General features: G+C 38.6%; 1 protein-coding gene across 5 annotated transcripts in view; it reads right to left on the minus strand.

Annotated features, from left to right (window-relative positions):
• LOC136838621 (DNA-directed DNA/RNA polymerase mu-like) overlaps positions 1-23,313 on the minus strand; it is a 166,132-nt gene that overhangs the window by 8,889 nt on the left and 133,930 nt on the right. For all 5 annotated transcript variants that reach the window (XM_067103895.1, XM_067103894.1, XM_067103896.1 and 2 more), the window contains 2 exons: positions 15,797-15,929; positions 6,818-6,965 (listed from right to left, as the gene is read on the minus strand). In XM_067103895.1, coding sequence (XP_066959996.1) covers positions 6,818-6,965; positions 15,797-15,929 — 281 coding nt within the window. The remainder of the gene's footprint in view (positions 1-6,817; positions 6,966-15,796; positions 15,930-23,313) is intronic.

A 23,313-nucleotide genomic window follows, 5' to 3' on the forward strand; every position in this document is an offset into this window, starting at 1 on the left:
ATGCTCTTTCTATATATTGCTTTGTTGCATAGCTAGTAGGTGGTAGGTCCTTGTAACATGACCTCTTGGAATGACAACCTGACTTTCAAAATTATTTTGGGTTCCAAATTCTTTTAAATATATTCTGAGTGTGCCTTTAGAATAGCAAGTTTAGTCCCAAATTTGCTTGTGTGGTCACAGCCAGTCAGTGAATGTACAGCAGGCAATACTTGGCATAGATCCCTCCCAAGTTGAGGAGTCAACGTATGAATGGGAATATACCTGATTGAATCACCAGATCCAGTTTTGATCCACAGTTCACTGCACCCTTGACAATAAAGCTCATTCCAGTGATACAATACTAGAATTGAGATATCAGTATCAGATGAAAGGATTACATGTTGGTTACATTCTTGTTTACCTGCATGAAGTGCATGAATAACGCATCGCAGGTCTGCTTCTTCTACATTAGAATTCAGTTCGGGAACTTCAGACACCAATGCAGTTGCCAACTTACGTGAGGGGAGGTTATATTCATCTGGACCTCTGAAATTGACCTCTATTGCCATATCTTTCCATGGATGATCTAAAGCCATTTGACGGAGGGACTCCGGCTGTCTTGTTCGTAACTGATGGCCAAAACCTTTCCATCGCCACTGGAAAGGGTGCTTCCTTATTAGCCCTTAAACGCCCAGCCTCTATTTACAAAAATGTCTCCTGTATGCCGGCGGCGTTCAGGAGCTAGCGCCGAAGCGGAAAAAAAAGTTTTTTTTAAAAAAATCACAGCACGCTTAGTTTTTAAGATTAAGAGTTCATTTTTGGATCCTTTTTTTCTCATTGCCTGAAGTTTAGTATGCAACCATCAGAAATGAAAATAAATATCATTATCATATATAAATATTGGAATATATGACAGCGAAAAAAAAACTCATATATAATTGTATACAAATCGCGCTGTAAGCAAAACGGTTAAAGGTAATGAGTTACCTTTCTTTAGTTGTATTGTACACTAAATTGCGATGATTTTGGTATATAACAGATTGTAAAACAATAAAGCAACACAGAGAAAATATTATCACAAAATGATGCATGAATTCGTAACGCAACGGACGTAAAAAAAGTTTTTCAAAAATTCACCATAAATCGAAATATTGTGCTAGAGACTTTCCAATTGTTTCAAAATGAAGGAAATTGATTGAATATTACTAGACTGTAAGTTTTTAGCTTACAATTGCATTTTTACCATTTAGATCGAGTTAAAGTTGACCGAAGGTTGATTTTTTTTTTATTTATCGTTATTTATATGAAAATATTTCAAAAATGGTAAAAGCTAAAAGCATGATTTATTTTTTGTTGTATTCTACGTCCTGTTGCCTCACAAATATGCAAACACTCGCCAAAGTTCTGCAAAACACGGATGCGTCAAGATATCGCTCTCCGACGATGCACCGCTGATGCTTTCTGGTGCGAGAAGGAGAAATTCGCGCATGCGTGTCTGGGTGACGCTTATAAACAAAACAACAGCGTGATCCGTGAACTCCCAGCATCCCTCAAGGGGCGTGATTTAAAACCTTTCGCAAACTAGGCCTATAATTATTTTTCCGCGAATATTTAAAAAAACCATTTTTAGTCGACGTACCATACGTCCACTTGGCACCCAACAGACAATTTTAGTCGACGTATGGTACGTCCAGTAGGCATTTAAGGGTTAATGTCTTGTAGTTCTATTGGAAGCTTCTTTGCCCTTTTCTGATGCTCTGAATCCTTTATTGACTTTTCAACATAAAAATCAAACACTAAATATATTCTTGAAGCTCACTTTGTTATACACTCAGTTGCATTTAATGTACTGTCGCAAAACTCTCCAAATGTTCTTATATTAGGTGTCTTCATTTTGCAAACATTGGCCATTACATCTACAATAAATCCTGTCTTCATGGAGGTAGCTGGTGTATTCTGATCTTCAATTTTCAGTTGTTTCTCCAACTCATGAACTATGGAACTCTTGTCAGTTGTGGTCAATGGGCTATCCTCGTCAAACAGATATGAAGCAGAGCAAACATCATATTGAAGTAATTCCTCATTCCTTAGCAACATTAAGCATCCAATACAATGGGCATCTTCACATTGAGTTCATTTCTGATGGCAGTTTCCAGATGACTTGCTTGGATATGACTGTATAAAGGCAGTCCCTGGTCATTGGCGATCCAGTTTTTTGGCGTTTGTCTAGTTGCGAAAATCAGCAATTTTTGGTGCCAATATGCGCCGATTTCCGCTTATCAGCACCGATAATCACATACTGGCCCCGTTACACACCTAACAGAGGTACCGGTAACCAAAAATCGACGGTTTTTGGTGCCTATCTGCGTCGATAATCATCAATTTTTGGTTATCAGTGATTTTCGCTCATCATCACGCCGTTGGAACAGAACCCATGCCGATAACCGGAGACTGCCTGTGTGTGTATATCTATCTATATATATATATATATATATATATATATATATATATATATATATATATATATTATATATATATATATATATATATATATATATATATATATATATATATATATATATATATATATATATATATATATATATATATATATATATATATATATATATATATATATATATATATATATATATATATATATATATATAGTATATATATATATATATATATATATATATATATATATATATATATATATATATATATATTTACAGTATATAATATATCTTGGTTGCCTGGGTACCAGCTTGGCTGTATGTGGATAATGTCAAGTTGCGGGTAAGGTAAATGTGAGTAATCGGGGGATTACTGTACATTACACTGAATTTGACCCAATTTGATAAAAATTTTATCAAGTTAATTTGAAAGGCAGATGACCATTCACATTCACATTGTTCCAAACTTACAGGACCTGAAAACAATGAACAATAAGGCTGTAATTTGACTGTAGAAAATTAAAAGGGATTGACTAGAGGGTTCCAATATTTTCAGAACTGATAGCATCTAGCTGGATGATGAACCAGGTTTGCCTGAAATCACCTAACCACAATCAGTAAGGATGTCAGCAACAACACAGCCTATTTTTCGTAAACGTGAGAATTAATGAATTGCTGTAACCCTTTACACATAAGATGATAAGGTAGGCTTGCTTGTCAAGTAAGTTTACAAGGTAAAACACTAGTTGCTACAGTAACTTTAGTCATGCTGTTTACCACTGTTATGACCACTCTTCATTTTTCAGTATCTTGCATTCACAGTGCTTTTCACTCTACTAAGCAGATGTAAGCCTCCAATTATTTTGAACGCAACAGGTTTACTTGATGCATCCTAGAACAGCAATACTTCTTATGTTGAAGGATTCATGGGGGTTAATATTAGAAGGTGGTCCAGTGCTAATGAAGAAAATGCTCTCTTCATTCAACAATGAGTAGCTTTCTTTGTTCCGTGACCTGGTTAAACTCCTAATACCCATTCACTGACATTAGATACCTGCAACATAAGTGTTGAAGGTACAAGTTTCTGCATGGAAGCAAGTTTTCAATAAACTGTTGTCACAATATTCAAAACCTGTAATTCAAGCAAGCTGAAGAATAACTCAAAACAGCAATCAATCCTGCACTGTACAAGGCATCTAGGCCCGCATAATCTAACTTGTTAAGAATCTGGTTCCTGTGGTTCACTAAATTTTCCTCTAATTTTCCCTCAGCCCTTCCCACAGAAGAGCGCCAGCCTCAATTTTTAATACAGTCCAACCTCTTAAATCTGGGAACCTTGGGACCAGGCCACTGCCGGACCACAGAAAATCCAGGAACACAGAGTACATCCCTTAAAAATTACGCCCCTATGTAAACAGTCTTGCAAGCTAATTCCACATACAAAACGCCTAGTTGCCGACTCAGCCTACTACTTGGCTAAGTTCTGACGCTGCTTTTTATCATTTTATTACTCATATATTTTCATTTTAGCATTTTATAATTTCCTTCTGTATAATTTTCCTTAAAATAGTGTAGTTTATTTAACACATTTACCTTACATTCCCGAGTTAGCCTAACTGTAAGTCAACTGCTTAACTTCTCTCGGAATCTGCAGAATATTATCAGTGATTTATCTCCTAAATTTACTATCTTCATAATTAATGCTATCAGTTTCTTCGTCATTTACTCAGTGATTTATCTCCTAAATTTACTATCTTCATAATTACTGCTATCAGTTTCTTCGTCATTTACTTTGATTGTAGAGAGTAACGAAATGACAAAAAGAAAGAATGAATTTCAGCGACAACTCAGTGCATTTTGACACTTTGCTGTGAAAATGCAAACAACACATGTCACCATCCACTGAGGAAAATGAACACTAAACATTCGATAACGGGAGAAACATTTTCCAGCATAGATGAAGATGTATGCTTGTGCTTCTTACCTCTAGCATCATCCGATTTCATGGGTGGTATGTCGAATGGGTAAATATACAGCTATATAAAAGAAATTATCAAACCGTATCCCCTACAAATCTTTCAGGCACTCTAAGAGTAAGGAATTCGTGCACTGCTGAATGTCTGTTTTGATTAAAAGTTTTGACTTGGTGGAGCCGCCTTAAGTGGAATCTTAAAAAAATATAATTATTCATTTAAAAGTTAAAATCGAATAAATATTTGACTCCACACACTTTCATTACTAACAATTATTTTCATAAAAACAAAAGGGATATGACAAATTTTTGCTGTTGGGAAGTGGTAAACAATAAATGGTGCCACCCTCGTGGCTGCTCCACAAACTAATGGCAGCTGATTCAAAATCAAGCTGAACCACAGGAGTTCCCGAACCACAGAACGCCGGGTTTTAAGAAGTTAGACTACCACCATTATAGTTCTGCAAATTTTATTAAGCCAAACTCTTGGGAACTTTGCTAACTCTTTCACACACACACACACACATACACACACCCATACATGCACAAACTGTTTCTAACTTTCTTCTTCACCAGAAACCCTTCAAAATACAGGTGGGAAAAACGATATAAGCAATTCAGAATATGTGGAGTTGCATCCTGACCCAACAGAAGTTAAAAATATGATGCAAACTAATGTGGTTAACAGCTCATGAAAATTTCCAGTCTAATGAAAGTTAAGTATGCCACCAAAGGACAATTATCAAACAGTCCCTTTAAAACAAATAAAGAGCAATCTGTTTCTATTTTCAGGGATTTCATTTGGTAAAATATGGTCCTCCAAAGCATGTAATAAAAACAGACTCCTAAATAGCCATACAACATTCTTGAGTACTCTTCAAAATATACTTACAGCAATGATACACTTTTATTATGCATCAAAAACTATAAATATATAAAAGAAACTAGAAATGTCATAGACCAAAAATGCCTTATCATGAATTACAGCTCATGCAAGGTATGTATACCACCAAATAAAAGATAACAGTTATTATGTAGTCCCTTCTAAACATAGGAATAGGACAAACTGTTTCTATTTTCAGGGGTTTCACCTAGTAAAATGTGGTCCTCGGTGGCATGCCATACAAACAAGGCCTGAACATTTATACAACATTCTACGAGTACTCTTCATAATATACTTTCAGCAATGATACCATTTACCATACATCGAAAACTATAAAAATACAAAAGAAACAAGAAATATCATACAACACAAAGGCCCTTCTGTGAACTACAGTCTTCTGTGGCAGGAAACAGGAAGGTTAATTTTTTTTGTTTTTGTGAAAATGAGCTCAATGCAAATTGAAATGAATGGACAGATGGAACACCAAATTAAGACAAAGTCTTGATTACTTATCTGGAACAAAAGTAATGTGACCTCACAAGAAATATGAGGTCAAAGTCAAGCAGGTAATTATCAAATTTTAGCATTTTTCATTTTGTGTTTGGCTTATAGAATGCTTAATGTAGCTATATATAAATGCATCACAGCATCAAGTCTTCATCTGTGCTAAAATTTGATGACCTTGATTTCATATTTCTTGATTTTGCATCTAGATTTCATGTCTTATTTTGCATCTAACTTCCATGAATTTTATGAACAACATTTCACACAGTTGTATTTATGCTAGAACACACATCTGTAATGAAACACTGCTCACAAGATTCAAGAAAGTTACATGCAAAATCAAGATATATGAAATCTAGATGCAAAATCAAGAAATATGAAATCAAGGTCAGCAAATTTTAGCACAGATGAAGACTTGGTGCTGTGATGTATTTATATATAGCTACATGAAGCATTCTATAATATAAGCCAAACACAAAATAAAACGAGTACAAAATGCGCTGAAGTTTCTTCGGCGCAATCGAGTTTTCTGTACAGCCACTACAGTGTATAATTCAAGGCCATAGAAAATAGATCTATCTTTTGGTGGTCTCGGTGTAATGCTGTATGAGCTGCGGCCCATGGAACTTTAACCACGGCCTAGTGGTGACCTATCCTATATTGTTGCCAGAAGCACGCTTATGGCTAACTTTAACCTTCAATTAAATAAAAACTACTGAGGCTAAAGGGCTGCAATTTGGTAAGTTTGATGATTGGAGGGTGAATGATCAACATACCAATTTGCAGCCCTCTAGCCTCAGTAGTTTTTAAGATCTGAGGGTCGACAGAAGAAAATGCAGACAGAATAAAGTGCAGACAGACAGACAAAGCCGGCACAATAGTTCTCTTTTACAGAAAACTAAAAATTTAAAGTCATGGTCAGTAAATTTTGGGCATGGTTAAAATATTTTCACCAATAAGTATCTGTGTATGGAGTTTAAAGGTATCTTTAACAGTCAGAAATGAGTTAAAGCAAGTACATACCTCATCATATGATGACTTCTCAAATCTAGAATGAAGGATGTAACCTGCAAGATTCAGTTGCTTCATCAGTCTAGGGAGGACCCCAACTTCATCTGCAGTTTTCTTATAGCTGATGAGAAGGTCTATATCATGGCCAATTGTCTTTCCCCTGCCAGAGAGAGAGAGAGAGAGAGAGAGAGAGAGAGAGAGAGAGAGAGAGAGAGAGAGAGAGAGAGAGAGAGAGAGAGAGAGAGAGAGAAATGTCAACTGTTTTAGAAGGCTTCATACATGACATATATACACACCAAAATAAACTTGAGAGTAACTAACATCCATCAGAAATGTTAAATACTGTACATGTAATAAGATAGTTTTAAAAAGTGTCCATCTTAGCAAATGTTTCAATATCATACATGTGAAATGTCAGTTAAGGAAGTACTCACATCAAATGTAAAAACTTGTTATGATTATGCTTTTCTTTTCATTATACTGCAAAATTCTGAGCAAGTACTTATGGATAACAATAAAAATAACTGATATATTATGCATCCTAATCCCTTTTATATCACTAAATATTATTTAAGTAAAAGCAAGACATACAGTACTTGGTTGCCAATTGACATTACATGTCAGACACAGCTACTTACATTGCAAGTATACATACGAGTACACTTGCTTCAACATACAAAATTTTATAAGTAATTTGTATTTTCCTAACTTACAAACTTGAAGTTCTTTACAAAGGAATTTTGCTTGTGACCATGACTGGAACAGCCATTCAAACTTATTGAAGGCCCAGGTACCAGAGTGAGGGGTGGCTGAAGCTGGCTGTAAATTTTAAGAACTTGAGGTTTGTATGTTAGGAAAAATCAAGACTGCTTTTCAAATTTGGTGTTTTTTCCTAAACAAATACAAGCCTTCATTCTTTATATAGGAGACTTACCCACTGGTGGGATATACCTGGGTACTCTCTGAACCGACTGGTAGGTTCGTCCAACCTGAGGTACTTCCTGGTCCTTTAGGAGCAGAGGAAGGAACCTTGCACCTCTAGCATACTGCACATATGGGGTGTAGCAGATGCTAGGCATCTGGACCATTAAGTAATGGGATTGTACTTCATTATTTAATCAAGGTGTAAGAACCCAACTGGCGTGTAAGAGAAAATAAAACGGGTAAATACAATCAATGAGCTTGATCTATTGTCCGTCCTCCTCTCCCCTTGCCAAAAGAGAAGGGGAACTTGCCTTTCTTCATTGCCAATAAAAAGACTGGTGCTCAGTTAGATAGCTACCTGTCCCAAAGGGAGCTGGGCTCACTAACCAACCCATTGAGCAGCCACCACTGGTCCATAGATAGCATGTCCAAGGCTAGTGGGCAACATTTCACAGGTAAAAAGAGCGTGCAAGTGATCACATTCGATCACTTCTCCTCACATATCTGAAAGCCAACAGGTTCCTACTGAGTGCAAAGTATAAGGTGATGCCCATACTATCACGAGCACTCATCTGGGCTGCAATTTTCCTTCCACACTGGAAAAGAAAATGCCCATGGATCAACTAACTGAGCCAGGAGGAAGTATACTACAACTCCCTCGTCAGCTCTGTTAGTACTAACCGAAGAGTTGCCAACATCCAAACCTGCAGTATCGAGTTCCTTGAAGATAGTATTGCAGCACTCAACCAAACTCAGTAGTATCTTGTAAAAGTCCCTCCTGGAGTCCTACAAAGAGGACAATGAGACAGGTTCATCACCGGCTGTTCAGAATCTTGTTAAGTCCCAAACAAACAGATTCCATCCTCCCGAGTGCCATACATATGAGAGCCCAAATTTCAGGGCTAACCCAAACAGTCTCTGGATTCAGACTTTAGTCTGACAAATCCCTGAAAAGATTCGTACAGCCTATGAGTCAAACTCTCAAAGGAGGGAGTCATGACCCTCCGGGATTGCATCCCTGAGAGAAAAAGACTGTTATAGCTTCTTAGGAGTACAAAAAAGATCTCCCTTAAAAGGAAAGATCTATTGCCAGAATCAAACCCTGGTTACAGATTGACCAAGCCTTTCAAAAGACCCAAGGCAGAGAGAAGCTTCACAGCAAAGGTAGGTGAGCAAAATATCACTACCTGCTGACATATAGCTCTGACCAGACATACCTTATCTCCTCATCAATAACTACATACGTTTCTAGTCTTATAAATACGTGCTCAAGGACTGGAAATATTTGAGAACTCCAATGGTGAGCAAGGAAAGAACTCTATTGCCAGAGAAGAGGCTGGAAAACATGTAGGCATGAAATGCCAAAGCTCTTAACACCTGGAGATACCAGATATGATCAACTGAGTCTGGGATTGACTACAGAGGATTATCTCTTAGGACCTCGAACCACAGTGGTAGCAAGTCTGGAAATTACTTGGCATGGACATATGGGAAGTCCAAGTTTTGCCAGGGGCACAGAAGGAAACCTGCTGCTAACTATGAGCTAAAAAGGCAAAATGGCAATAGAGACATACGGTTCAAAGCTGCCTTCCAGGAAAGAAACTCTTCTCTGTGCTCAAACCAAAGTACACATGGAGGAGAGAGCCCCAGAGCTACCTATTGTGCCAAATGGTAGCCAGGCATAACCTCAGAACCTAGAATCTCAGGAAACTTCTTCGCCATACAGGTGATTAGGGACCTATGTCCCTGTTACCTGTCTCCAATAGTAAAGCTGGTGTCAAAAGGATCTAACCGTCAGCTCTAAAGAGAGACTCACCACTGTGAGCAATGCCCAGAAGTGTCTCCTAAATCTCATTGGATGCATTTGACCATGAAAGCATCCCTCGGGAAAACTAGGAGGCATTCCCATGTACAGTTCCCAGCATCCTGTCATAGTCTCAGTTACCTGAAGACACAATAGTCTCAGATGCCTGAAGACACAACTTCTTGAAACTAAGCTGGGAGAGGAGGTGAAGTTGTTCTCAGAACCCACCTCTACAAGGAACTAAAAAACAGTGACAACCCGAAGCAAGTTGTACCTGAAACAACAGGAACTTGTTTGCTGGCTCAAGAATCCTACGAAAACTCTTGTTGCTGCTGTAAACCAGCAATCCGGATGTTCATTCTCTAGTTGGGAAAGAAGGTAAAAATCTTGGAGTTCAGCACTACTGAACTTGAGAAAGCAGGTTGTCCTACAGCCAACAGTGCAACAGGTCTGCCAGGAAAAGTCAGTCTCTGAATACACCCAGTATACCCTTCACAAAAGAGTATAAGTTGGCATCAGTGTAGACTCTTCTTCAGTCCTTGGGAAAGGTCTGTATAAGTTGGCATCAATGTACACTCTTCTTTAGACCTTGGGGAAGGTCTTTCATCTTTCCTCCCAGAGAGTAAAGCTGAGGTATTTCTGAAATGACTAAAATATGTATTTGAAAAATACTCATCCTTTTAGTCCCTTGAAAGATGAGAGAAGTGGCTCCCCATCGACATCTAGTGCCAATCTTCAGCACTGCTCACCCCCACTAAGGGTTAGGTCCCATTGCAAGCCGCAAATAAGGCAAGGAAATGGACCGGAAAAGGTAAGAGTTAATGGGGACTCAGAAGAGACTGACACTCTCTCATGAAGAGCAGCTGCAGGGAAAGAATGCCGCCCATGCCCTTTCCCACCTGGAAGAAAAATCAGGGAAATTTCACAAGAAAAATGAAGTTAAACCTCCACTGTCCCAAAGAAGAGAAGGCCAACTGAACATAAAAGTTCAACTGTAATTCCCTATAGGACTGAGAGCCTGGCAGAGACAGGTGCCATTATAGCAAAACCCACCACTCTTTGCAGCTAAGCCCCGCCCACTGCACGCCAGTGATTGGCTAGCTCTCATAAGGGGAATAACGTCATACTAATTTAATTGACAATCCATATGATTACCAGTACGGACTTGAATCCGTTCAGTAATGTTGAATTCCGTGCATGAATCACACCACAGATTTGAATTCCCAGAGTTGTGAAGTCTGCAACTGATATCTCCGATAAAAGATAGATTAAGTTATATAATATCATTATGAAGATCTTGGGTCATTCTGTTTGTGCATCTGTTTTTTCTTTTGATCATGCACAACCTGAATATACAATCCTCTTGCTTTTTTCTTAAATTTGAGTTGGCCTACACATGTGATCCTGCACGTCAAATGTTAGTCATTGTGAGATTAGGTCTTCATATCAAACCCTTACATTTTGAGGCAATGACAGGGCATAAGCATACATGTCAATTCCTTATATTTTGGGACAATGACAAGGCATAGGCCTACACATCAATTTCTTATATTTTGAGGCAATGAAAGGGCATAGGCCTACACATGAAATTCTTATAATTTTGAGACAATGACAAGGCATAGGCCTACACGTCAATTTCTTATTGTAAATAGTTTTATACCCACATCTGTTACCCCACAATATATAATGTATGTAAATACAGTGAAATGTACACATAAAAGCATGTGCATAAATACATACATGTGTATGTGGCCACAGTAAATGTAACACCACTTATACCAAAGAGAATATATGTAAAATTTGTTGGGATGTAGCCGATGGCACTAACCATAGGGCTGTCTCAGCCTCACCCACATCTATCAAACTGCTCTCAATGAATCATATTAAAAATATACTTACAAAAGGGATAACAAATTATATTACTGTGATGAGTAAATACAAGACTGCTGGAGCATTTCTATGAAAATGAAGGCATCATAAGATACATAACGAAAAAAGCTGAAAGAGTTATGTAAGAGATGATCCAAGCAAGTCTGTGAGTAGCCCATTAATCATTTGATTTTGGGGGCATTATGAAGATTACCCTGTTGGACAAAAGGATACATAAGAGTCAGTAAATTCTCTCTCTCTCTCTCTCTCTCTCATTCTCTCTGTTGTTAAGAGAATATTCTCGCATAGACTATATTCATAAAGATCTCAATTACTTTTAATCAAAACAAGTTAATAAATTTCAATTAACAATAGTAGGCAGAATTTTATGAATAGGTCTATGTTTATTCTGCAATGTTAGGTTACCATGTGAAAAATTTTCAGACACTACAAGCACAATAACAGCAGCAACAAAAACAAGAATAACCACAACAAGAACTGCAAAAAAAGGCTGAATATAAGATAGGCCTATAATCCAAATGTCATGAGCTGCTTAAGCCAACATAAAGACATAGGACATTATAGGTCTACATCATTTTGTATGATCCTCTTATTTTGAAAGGAGATACTGTCCTTTAAAAATTCTTGGCAAATTATATCCAATATGAATTGTATAGCCTATCATACAGTAACTTTAAGTTAAACATAGGCATATTCCGATTTTGTAGAGTGCAGTCACTGCTTGTCATCTCACTGATTGCGTAAACATTTGCAATGAAATTGATTTTATGACTATTAAAATATAGTAAAATTTCTTAAAATGAATATGAAATACCAGTCTGCATAGCTTTGAGAAAGTCTGTGTTTAAATTTAGAATGGTGAACATGCTTGACAATATCAGATGGTAATTATCATTGTCCTGTAATTCAAATGCACAGATTCGCCTCCGTATTTAGGTGATCCTCATTTACAAAAAACAACATTGCAGCATTGCAGAACACTCCTGACTTTATTCATATTTTCCTTTTTTTTACCATGTTTAGGGAGATGTGCATTATGATTTCATTTCAGGGGATAACATAACGTTTCCTTCTGATAATCAGCAGAACACATTTTAGTTCGGTAAAACAACCATTGCAAAATTAATGAAGATGAAAAGAACCAAAGATTAACCAAATTTTTTAAACCATTGCCAATCAATCAGCTTCAAGGAATGGTCATGATGTAAGCAGGAGGCGGGTGTAGCTGCAAAAAGTGGTGGATTTTGCTATAAGCAACGGCACCAATCTTTCCATAGCCTCTACTTCATCCTGAAAGGAATTAAGTAGACCCCAGAACCAGATCAATTCTCAAGGCTAGCACTGACTCGGTGCCAAAATTTTGCACAGGGACTCAAGATGCCACTGAATCTTGTCCCCTTACATGCAACAACAGCTCACAGGAGGTTGCTTGATGGGCCAGGTCATAGGCAGAGACTATCCCCAGACAAAAGCATTTCGAATATAACCTTATCCTTTGGGTCATCCATTGAGAGAGAGAGAGAGAGAGAGAGAGAGAGAGAGAGAGAGAGATTTACTTGTGGTATTGGTTTAGCACTTACCAAGATAAAGATCTATTGGCGAGTCAGGGAGGCAAGCAGAAAGTCAGGGGGCCAAGTAGAAAATCACTACACTGGATTTATCCTGAGTGAACTGCCTGTGCAGATACTAATGAAAGCCAATGATTCATAACACCACTAGTAAGTTATGACCAAGGCAACTCAGTGGCAGGGAAATTTGCAGAAATTGTCCCAGCACTTCTCCCATGGCCACCAAGCTTGCAACTGAGCTTGATGGCCTCTAGAATAGCGGACTCTGCACCTTGGTAACTGAATCCAGGCATACAGGACCCTTGGGACCATTCCAGGAACTGACAAACCTGATACAACCCTCCTGTAGGAGGAACCCTGTTGAAAACCCCCTCGAGATCACTCCCAGATTGGCATATAACCCTTTTGGTTCTAGGGCTAATATGACTGCATACTTCCTTGTAAAACCTTGGGAAGAAGTGTGAAAGCTTCCTATCCTTGCCCAGATGCTTAACCTCTGCAGAAAAAAGGGGGAATGGTCCTTGGCACCTTTGCCCTGTCTAGAAGAGGCAAGGCCTCCATAAGATGAGCTGAGCTGGGTAGGGTAGTCAAACCAATTGATAGCAAACCCAAGGCGGGACATGAAGAGTGTACTCACTCATGAAAACATTGGCAAGAGCTATCCATGACTGTGCCAAACCTTCTTAGATGAACTTCTACAGAAAAGAAGGGAAGGAGAGGGGAAATCACCCCTAACTAAGTCAGGATGACAGGACTGCATGGGCCCTGTCGCTTCCCCTGGACCCCTGCAAGCCAAAGATCCTGTACCAGTAGTACATGCACCTTGGCTGACCTAGATAGCCTGGCTAGCTATGCTGGAACAGCATTCCTCGGTCTCAGGGAACCCTGGATAGTGGTTGCACCCCTGCAATAAGCATGGGTAACAGCAGGGGGTCACAGACCGGTGGGTCAAGACCCTTGACTGAATTGGTCAGCATGGATAGTAGGTGCACCCATGCACAGAGCAAGGGTAGTGTCAAGGAGTCCTGGACCATTGGTATGACAGCTAAGGAACTGGCTGGCCTGGGGATAGGTCAGCCTGGGTATTGGATGGCCCAGAGATTGTCTGGGCTCAGGGCAACAATTGTACCCATACAGAAAACCATGGGTGCAACAGTACCATACATGGGGCAATCAGTTCTCTTCCTCAGGAAAGGAACAAATGCTGGAAACCTATCACGACTTCCTGCAGGGATAGTCAAACATAGTAGCCCTCTCCTTCCAATTGAAAGTACTGAAAGAGGAAGATCAGAAGCGATGGAGAACTCCACAAAACCCGTCACTACTGAACAATTCAATCTGAAGACTGGAGCCGTTGATAGTGCCCAAGCAGCACGACATGGTCTTGCTAACCCCTTTCTAATGACCCAAACGAGCCGGAGACAGCCAGGTCAAAATGCTACCATCACCATGTCCATCTATCTGACCATAAAAGAACTGGGAACACAGGCTCAATTAAAAAACTCAATTCAAAACTGAAAATTTGGGAATGAATGAGCAGCATAAACAGGCAGCACAAACCCTTCCCCGTGTGATCCCGAAAAACCATGGGGGAGGGGGGGGGAGCTGAAGTGTTTCCATATCAGCCCAGTTGCCTGACCAAAGAACAATAAGGAGAACATCCGTGGATCATCAGCAAACCTAACCTGACCCATAGGCCGGGTAATGAAAAACAATGGTTTGTGTGAACGAGCCATACAAAAACTCCAAAGATTCCACTGGGAAGGGTAGAAGTGATTACCTGTTGTTATGGTCATCTGACCACAGAAAAGTAGGGAGAACACTCCATACTCGTTGCCGCCTGTAAACCTGGTCCAAAAACCACGAAAACAAACTGGGAAATCAAACACTGATGGCGATCAACACTCCCCACCCTACCTTGAAGGGAAAGGCACACAGAAAGAGGCTTAATAAGCCTTCTAATGCAGGGCAGACTCCCCACCCCCAACTCTAAACTTGCAACTGGGTCCAAGTGGAGATGAGTTTCAAAAGAATGACATAGATGAAGATGATGAAGGGAAGGAGAACACCTCTACCTCCTTTCATCACTGTTGAAACTCACCCCACCTGCAGTAGTCGAAAATCACAAAGACTAAGCCACAAAAATCAAAGAAGGCTACCTGGCCCATTTCCAATGAATACAAAGGAAGATTGTAACAACAGGATTACCATAATTAAGGCAGCCACTACTTTCATGGACTCTGAAGTGGCTAAATCTATCGGAGGATGAAACAGCTGTTGTGTTACTACCAGATACTGTTACATGTCTGATGAAAGAAGTACTGACAGAGGCGAGGAAAACACAAACTTAATTCCTTGCAAGAAGGCTTATTTGACCAATGGGTTTGAAAATACAAAACAAACATAGTCAACAACCAAAAATGGAAAAGGAATACTTAGGTCTAATGAATAAAAGTTTGAATGGCAAAAGTCAGGCAGAGAGTCATAAAAGATGTTTGGACTCAGCGGCACCTGAAGGAAAAGTGGAGTGCAGATTGACAGGTGGGCGGGGTTTATCCTGCATGTTGGTAGCTGACTACCTTGTCAATAAGTTTGAATGGCCGTTCCAGCTCACTTTCACAAGCAAAATCCCTATGTAAAGAACAAAGGTTTGTATTTGTGCAGGAACAAATTAAGATTATGTACTGTATAATTCTAGATAATTATATAATGTGCGCAATGACCAATTGCATTGAAAGCTGAAAAATTTCAATTATGGTTACTAATAAAAAAGATGCAGTTAAACAGGCACCAAATGCATCTTACCTTCTGAATCCCCCAGCAAGTTCCAAAACAAATCCTTCTTTTATTTTACATAACTCTATGTTCACTAATTCCATAATTTTCTTGGCAATATCTAGGGTTACTGGAGTATTCAAATTAGAGTGATATGTGACACCTGGAATATATGCAGATTAAAATTTAAATAATGTGCTTCTGCAAAACACCTAAAAAAGACGTTGCTACATTTAACAACATTTCCCATAAATCCCAACAGGTAAAAAAATGTATACAAATAGCCAAATTAAATTATTCTATTTCTAGGCACAGATGTTTACATTCGCTTTGAACAAGGTATTCAGAATAAAAATAAAAATTAAAAAAAAAAAAATTTTCCACAGACAAACTTTTACCTTTTCACGTACAGGATGGTTGGTTTAACATGCAAAGCAGTGAGTGATGCCTGTCTATCAGGGGTCATGGGTAATCCCAAATCTCCTAACCAACACTCTCAATTCAATCTAAGATTTATGGGTAGGCAACAGAACTTGTCTGATAAATCACACTGAATTTTCACTAAACACTCATGGGCTCTGAATTTCCATTTAACTGGTTAGTCATTTTAAAGCTGAACAATTGTACTTCATTGTGAATTTTCAAAATAAACTTATAAATTAAAAATGAGGCACAAATTAGCCAAAATCAGAATTTCTTGACATATCCATAAAAATGTACATTTAATAAAAAAATCAAGTTACAGAGCTAAATAAATTTTTTTCACCATGCATTTTACAGCTGTTTGCACTAGTTATGGCTTGATATAGCATACCATACTAGAAAGGATGATAAGAAATTATGATTCTCAAACCAAGAGTTTGACTTCAAGGGCTAAAAAAGCTTTGCAAAAATTTTCTTGATTAATTGCTGTATTATTATTATTCATGGTAAAAACTGATTTTGTTGTTAATTCAAAATCGAATAATTACAATTTATCACAGTACAGTATATTCAAAGAATGAAAAGTTAAAGTTATCCAAAATATTCAAAGAATGAAAAGTTAAAGTTATTCAAAATTATACATTTTTTCTTTGCTATACAAAATATTCATAACAAATCAGGAACACCATATGAAACTAAGATGAATTGTCTAGTTTTTTGCTACCTAAACTGAAAATTTCTACTACATAAATGCAAGGAAGGATAAAAAAAATTATGATTATTAGCCAAAATGTTGGACCCTAAGGACTGAAAAATGCCAAGTGGATAACGTTCTTTGATTCGTTAGTGTTATATTTGTTCATAGTAGGAAACAGACATTGCTGTCATGTCATATATGCATTGCGACTTGACCATCCATATGTACAACCCAACAAATATGACAAATTTTTAATTAATTTGTATTTTTCATAGCTAACAAACCTGAGGTCTTAACATTGGGATAAAACTTCTGAACAGCTGGAAACCGGTTTAAAAACAATAAAAAATTGTATATGCAAGGAATCTGTGGCATCTGATGCGCAGATGAGGTGGAAATGGGTCACAGACCGAGCTGGAACCTCATGACGCATTCAGGCTTTCTTCCAAACCAAGATAAGATATAAGAGGGGTGGCCAGAGGTGGGCAGTCTATGTTAAGACCTCAGGTTTGTTAGCTATGAAAAATACAAATTAACTAAAAATTTGTCATTTGTTCATACGTGGAACAAACCTTCGGTCTTAACATTAGGACAGACTCACACTTGGAGGCAGGTATGAGAATCCTGAGTTGACTGGAGGTTCAGCACACCTGATCACTCTTCCTAGAAATTAGAGTTCTAAGGAAGAGGACCTAAGCCTCCGAGTTGTTAGATAAGTGGGTATCTTAACACCCAGTCCACTGGGTTAAAATACAATGCAGCAAGCTAGATTCATTGCATATACGAAGTCAAAGAGAACTATATCTGTTCGAGCAACAAACCATGTCAGCCACAGGTAATGGGTTTGTCACCACTTCTCACTCCCCTTGCCACAGAGAGAAGTACAGGCTACTGAGAAGCAAATTTGTATGTTGGATGGAACATAAAAATGCTGTAACAGTAAGGCTGCAACACTTACCAGCATCAAGCCAGTTCCAGCTTATGATGTCTTATTCTTCAAAACTGCCCGTAGGTAGAGAAGAAAGAAAAAGGGAAAGAAAAGAGACAAGTCATCTCACTCATTCTCTCTTCCACACTATCACCTTCGGCAAGATATAAACTGTCCTGCCAAGGGCACTGGATGAGCTACACAACTTGTTGAACAGCCACCACCAGATTGAAGGAAAAAGTGTCCAAGGACCTGTGGGCAATGTCCTTCAGGTGGAAGGAAATGAACGTGGTCTGACAAAGCCAAGAACCAGCATTCAAAATCCTATAAGCAGACAAGTTCATCTTAAATGCCAGAGAAGAACCCATTTCCCTGGTGTCATGTGCCTAAGCATGCAAGGTATTGGAGACAGAACTTGACGATGAGGCATAGGCTCTCCTGATTACCTCATGCAGCCAAAATGAAACAGTATTCTTTGACACTTATTTCTTGGCTCGGCCTGTGCTAACAAAAAGTCTATGGCACCTAGGTCTTAGGTGACGAGTCCTTTTCAGATAGCACACAGTGCTCTGACGGGCAAAGCAGTAACTCCTGAGGATTGCTGTTAACAAAATCCCTAAGGGAAGGAATGGAAAAGATGCAGATCTGTCATCGTGAACCGAGGGATTTTGAGTCTTAGCCACGAATTCCAGGACAAATTTGAAAGCCACAGACCCCCAACCCCTGGTGTGTTTAACATCATAATCTAGACCATGGAGCTCACCAACTATCTTCGAGGAAGCCAAAGCTGGAAGAAAAACTTTTTCCAAGGTCAGATCCCTGTCTGATGATTGACGCAGTGGCTCGAATGGAGCTCGAGTGAGACTACCCAGCACCAGAGTTAGGTCCCATGTAGGAGGCTTGAGTTCCCTAGGAGAACAAGACTGCTCAAAGCTCTTGGACAACATAGAAACAGAAGATCGGGGAACCACTCTGCTTGGGGCCACAAAGCAGCTACTAGGGTCATCCTGAGATTCTTGGAATTCACCACCGTTCAGGACATGGCAGATCAAGCAGAATGGAGGAAAGGCATAAACTTTCAGGTTGTCTGAAGGATGTTGAAGGGCATCCTACGCCACAGTGAACGGATCTGGGACCACCGAACAATAGGCCTCCGGCTTTCTTTTGAACCTTGTAAGGAAGAGGTCTCACATGGGTCTTCCCCACAGATGAAACAGCCTGTCTGCTGTCCTGATGCAGAGGCCACTCCGTACCTTGAACTTGTCCCTGATGACTCAGCTTATCGGCCACTACATTCCTTTTGCCTGGAATGTACCTGGCCATGAGCTCCACTGAGTTCCGATCACTCACCCACTGGTGCAATTCAACCATCAGCGAGTGAAGTTGGCGTGACACCAGGCCCCGTTTGTTCACATACGTCACCACCGTAATGTTGCTGGACATCAGAACAACAGAGTGACCTACTGCCCTCTCCCAAAACTCATGAAGACCCAGGAGGGCAGCTTTCAACTCTTAACACGTTGATGTGGAGCTGCTTGTCCTGAGAGCTCCACACCCCTGAAGTCAGGAGCTCTTCCAGATGAGCACCCCAACCTTCAGAGGATGCATCTGAGAACAGGAGAAGATCCAAGAGAGGAACTCCCACTGTCAGGTTCTGATCATCCAACCACAACAGGTCATTTCTCACCTCTGCCGATAGAGGGACCTGGAGCTGAGGGAAGTCTCCTGCTGGAGACCAAAACTCCTTTAGTCTCCGCTGCAGGGACTGAACATGAAGATGCCCATGAGGGACCAGCTTCTCCAGAGAAGTCAAGAGGCCCTACTTGCCACTGGTGAGCTGGTTGCTCATTCTTTGAAAAGAAGGAGTGAGCTACTGCCCTGAACCTCTCTATTCTCTGGTCCAATGGGAAAACTCTTGACTAGGTTGTGTCTATCACCATTCCCAGGTACAGAATCCTCTGGCTGGGAAGAAGATTAGCCTTTTCCAGATTTATCACAATACCTAGGTTGTGACAAAACTTGAGAAGATGGTCCGTCCCAAATTTCGCAACACAAAACCAACAGTAGCAAGTTCGACGACATAGAATCTCAGCTCTCTCTCTCTACCATATATCAGTATGTATTGAACATATCCTTTAACGAAACATCAATTACCTTACCATAAACATGAAAACACGAAAACAAACAAAGCCAGGAAGTTCACTATGAGAATGTGTGAGTGTGTGCATACGTAGGTATGCACTTGTTGCCACATTTTTTGCTTTGTCTGATTGATGTACTGTACTTTATTACAATTTTAGTTGACTATGATTATCAAACATATTATAACACTACATAAGAGAATACTTTATCACTGTTGTTTTATCTCTAACACTATGAAAATATTTAAAATCCTACTTTCATACGTAGGCAACACAAAACAAACATTATTACTCTCCTCCCCAGCTATAGTTTAACCATGCCTGTCAAGTCTCGTCCCCAGCTAGTTACTGTGTTTAGACTTCAATGTATAAATACCTCAGTTCTCTCTCTCTCAGTATACATATCCTTCGATAAAAAAACAGCAAAATATCACTAAAATGTTATTTCACTTACAGAATCCATTTATACTGTACTTAGACTTCGATGCATACACCTCAGTTCTCTCTCTCTCTCTCTGTATACATATCATTTAAAGAAAAAAAAACAGCATAATATCAAATGTTATTTCACTTACAGAATCCACTTATACTGTGCTTAGAGTTCAATGTACAGTACACACCTCAGTTTTACTGTGTACTTTCAGCGTCTTTGTTTGCAATATTAATCTGTGTAATCATGCCCTAAGATGCCTCCTAAACACCCTGCTCCTTCTAAGGCTTCTGGCAAACAGCCTAAACCCCAGAAGGTCATGACGCTCGAGGAGAAGGTAAAACTTCTGGATAGGTTAAAAGAAGGCAACAGTTACACAGCCGTAGCCTGCCATTTTGGTGTGAATGAGAAGACTGTATGCTACATCAAGAAGAAAAGGCAGAGATAAGAAAGGCTGTGAATGCTAGTGCAAAAACAGTTTCGACAGTGAGTGATAAAACAATTGTTAAGATGGAATCTGCATTGGTGTACTGGATAAAGGACAGCCATAAGAAGAACTGCAGTGGACCCTGACTTTTTCACGCTTCACTTTATCATGGATTTTTATGGAACATATCTTTCACTATTACTTGGGAACTTTCACTAATTCGTGAATTCTTTCATGGAGCAATATTCACTAATTATTGTATTTTCATTTTATTTTCATGGCTAAATACATTTTTATGATAAAAAATGAATACTATTTTCAAATATTAATATTAATATAAACACAGCAAAATATCTATAAAACATTTAATACAAATTAAATAAATCTTTAATACAAATCGTAAGGCACTAAGCTCATTCTGGGGCCCTTTTCATAGTGCAATATTCACTAATTACTGTATTTTCATTTTATTTCATGTCTAAATACATTTTTATGGTAAAAAATTATTTACTAATTTTCAAATGTTAATATTAATGTAAACACAGCAAAATATCAATAAAATGTTTAATAAAAATTAAATAAATCAATACAAATTGTAAGCTGTTAAGCTCATTCTGGGGTGCCAGAATGAGCTTAACAAGTTTATGACCTCTCCCTTTTAAAGGTAATAGTAAGATGTATTTGAAATTATATTACTGTAAAATGTTTCTGGATGATAGGGCATATCGTACAGTATCTAAAATGTTCGCTAATTATTTTAATTTTATTTTCCAGTCTGCTTTATTGAAATAAATAAAGCTGTAATTATAGCATGGAAAATATGAAAAACCATATTGTACAAAACAAATGAACATGCATAAAAAATCAATCTCCCTTATCTCAATGAGAGAGAGAGAGAGAGAGAGAGAGAGAGAGAGAGCGCTAAGAAAGGAAGAGAAAACAAAAATACATATGCACTTTAAAAATACTTAATACACTAGTGACAATAATTGTTTTTACCAATGTAAAAGGAAAACGGAACGACTTCAATACTACGAGAGAAAATGGCTATGCTTATGTATACAGGGGTAACTTGATTAGTTGTTAACGTTCTGTAAGACAGACTTATTTAATTTGCATTAAAGATCTATTTAATTAGTATTAAACATTTATAGAGATTTATTTAATTTGTATTAAAGACTTACTTAATTTGTATTACACATTTTATAGATATTTTGCTGTGTTTCATTAACATTAATTATAAGCATTTTAGGGATGTATATACTTAAGAGCAACAGACGTAGAAGGGTAATCTGACTTTGGGTGTTTTGGGGTGTATTTTTGTTTGAAATATGAAATTGTTTTAATATGATAATTTAAGGTATATTTTTGTTTGAACTAATAAATTATTCAGTGAACTGTTAAAATGGGCAGTTATATGCATTTTAGTTTAAAGGGTACAGGGTATTTGGCAGTTATAGTAATTTCTGGATCGGGGTCCCGTGTCCCCCGGTGAAATAGTCCATTCAGCACTTATTTCTAGGTAATTCCATTGCTAGATACCAGAGAAAGCTAAATGAAATGCTGGAGTTACAACCCCAGAGCGAGCTCCACTAGATGGAGTCGTGTATGGAAAAGGGTGAACTACAAAACACGGAACCTTATCCTATAGAGATTCCCAATGTCAAAAGTCCCAACGAGAGAGGTGCCGATACAAGCCCATGCACTACTCGCGGACTGTATACAAGGCAACACTAGCCGCATTCCATTTTAGCACGTTTTTAGTTCACACGTAATTTCGTTGTGATCCTTATTTTGTGCTCTTTTTTTTATTTTTTATGGCATCCTCGCAGAAGGTTCTTCTTCAATTACTTGAGTACCAGTGTTTTATTGTTTTTTAGGCGGTTGAGGCTCCTTATTTTCCTTTAGCTTAATAATTAAAGGGATTTATAACGCCCGTCTCGATCTCCTCTCACGTCGTCTCTTGACCTCTCTTGGTCTTGGGTCGGCATGTTTGTTTTGTGTTTTTATTTGTATCCCTTTTTATTTGGGATATTTTACCATTAATGATCCCTAACTTTAGTGGGTTTGATTAATTTTATGTTTGTTCTGTACCCATTTACTACGAGAAGTGCTGTTTAGCGTTTAGGCTACGAGCTACCCCCTCGGGCCCATTCGCTTTTATCATGGCTTCATTATGTAAGAGTGATTTTTATTACGGGAATGATGTTTAGCGTTTAGGCTACGAGCTACCCACTCAGGCCCATTCGCTTTATTTATCATGGCTTCATTATGAGAGTGATGTTTAGCGTTAGGTGACTGAGCTACCCCCTCGGGGCCATTTGCTTTTATCGTGGCTTCATTACGAGAAGTGTTGTTGAGCGTTTAGGGCTTGAGCTTCCCCTCGAGCCCAGGTTATTATCATGGCCTCATTATGCTTTATTTTTGTCTCTCACTTCTCTTAGCCTTTGGGGATCTTATTTTCATTGGTACTGTTACGGTTTTACTTTGTTTTTACTTTG

This window comes from Macrobrachium rosenbergii, chromosome 5 (assembly GCF_040412425.1).
Source record: "Macrobrachium rosenbergii isolate ZJJX-2024 chromosome 5, ASM4041242v1, whole genome shotgun sequence".
In the NCBI taxonomy this organism is placed as follows: domain Eukaryota; kingdom Metazoa; phylum Arthropoda; class Malacostraca; order Decapoda; family Palaemonidae; genus Macrobrachium; species Macrobrachium rosenbergii.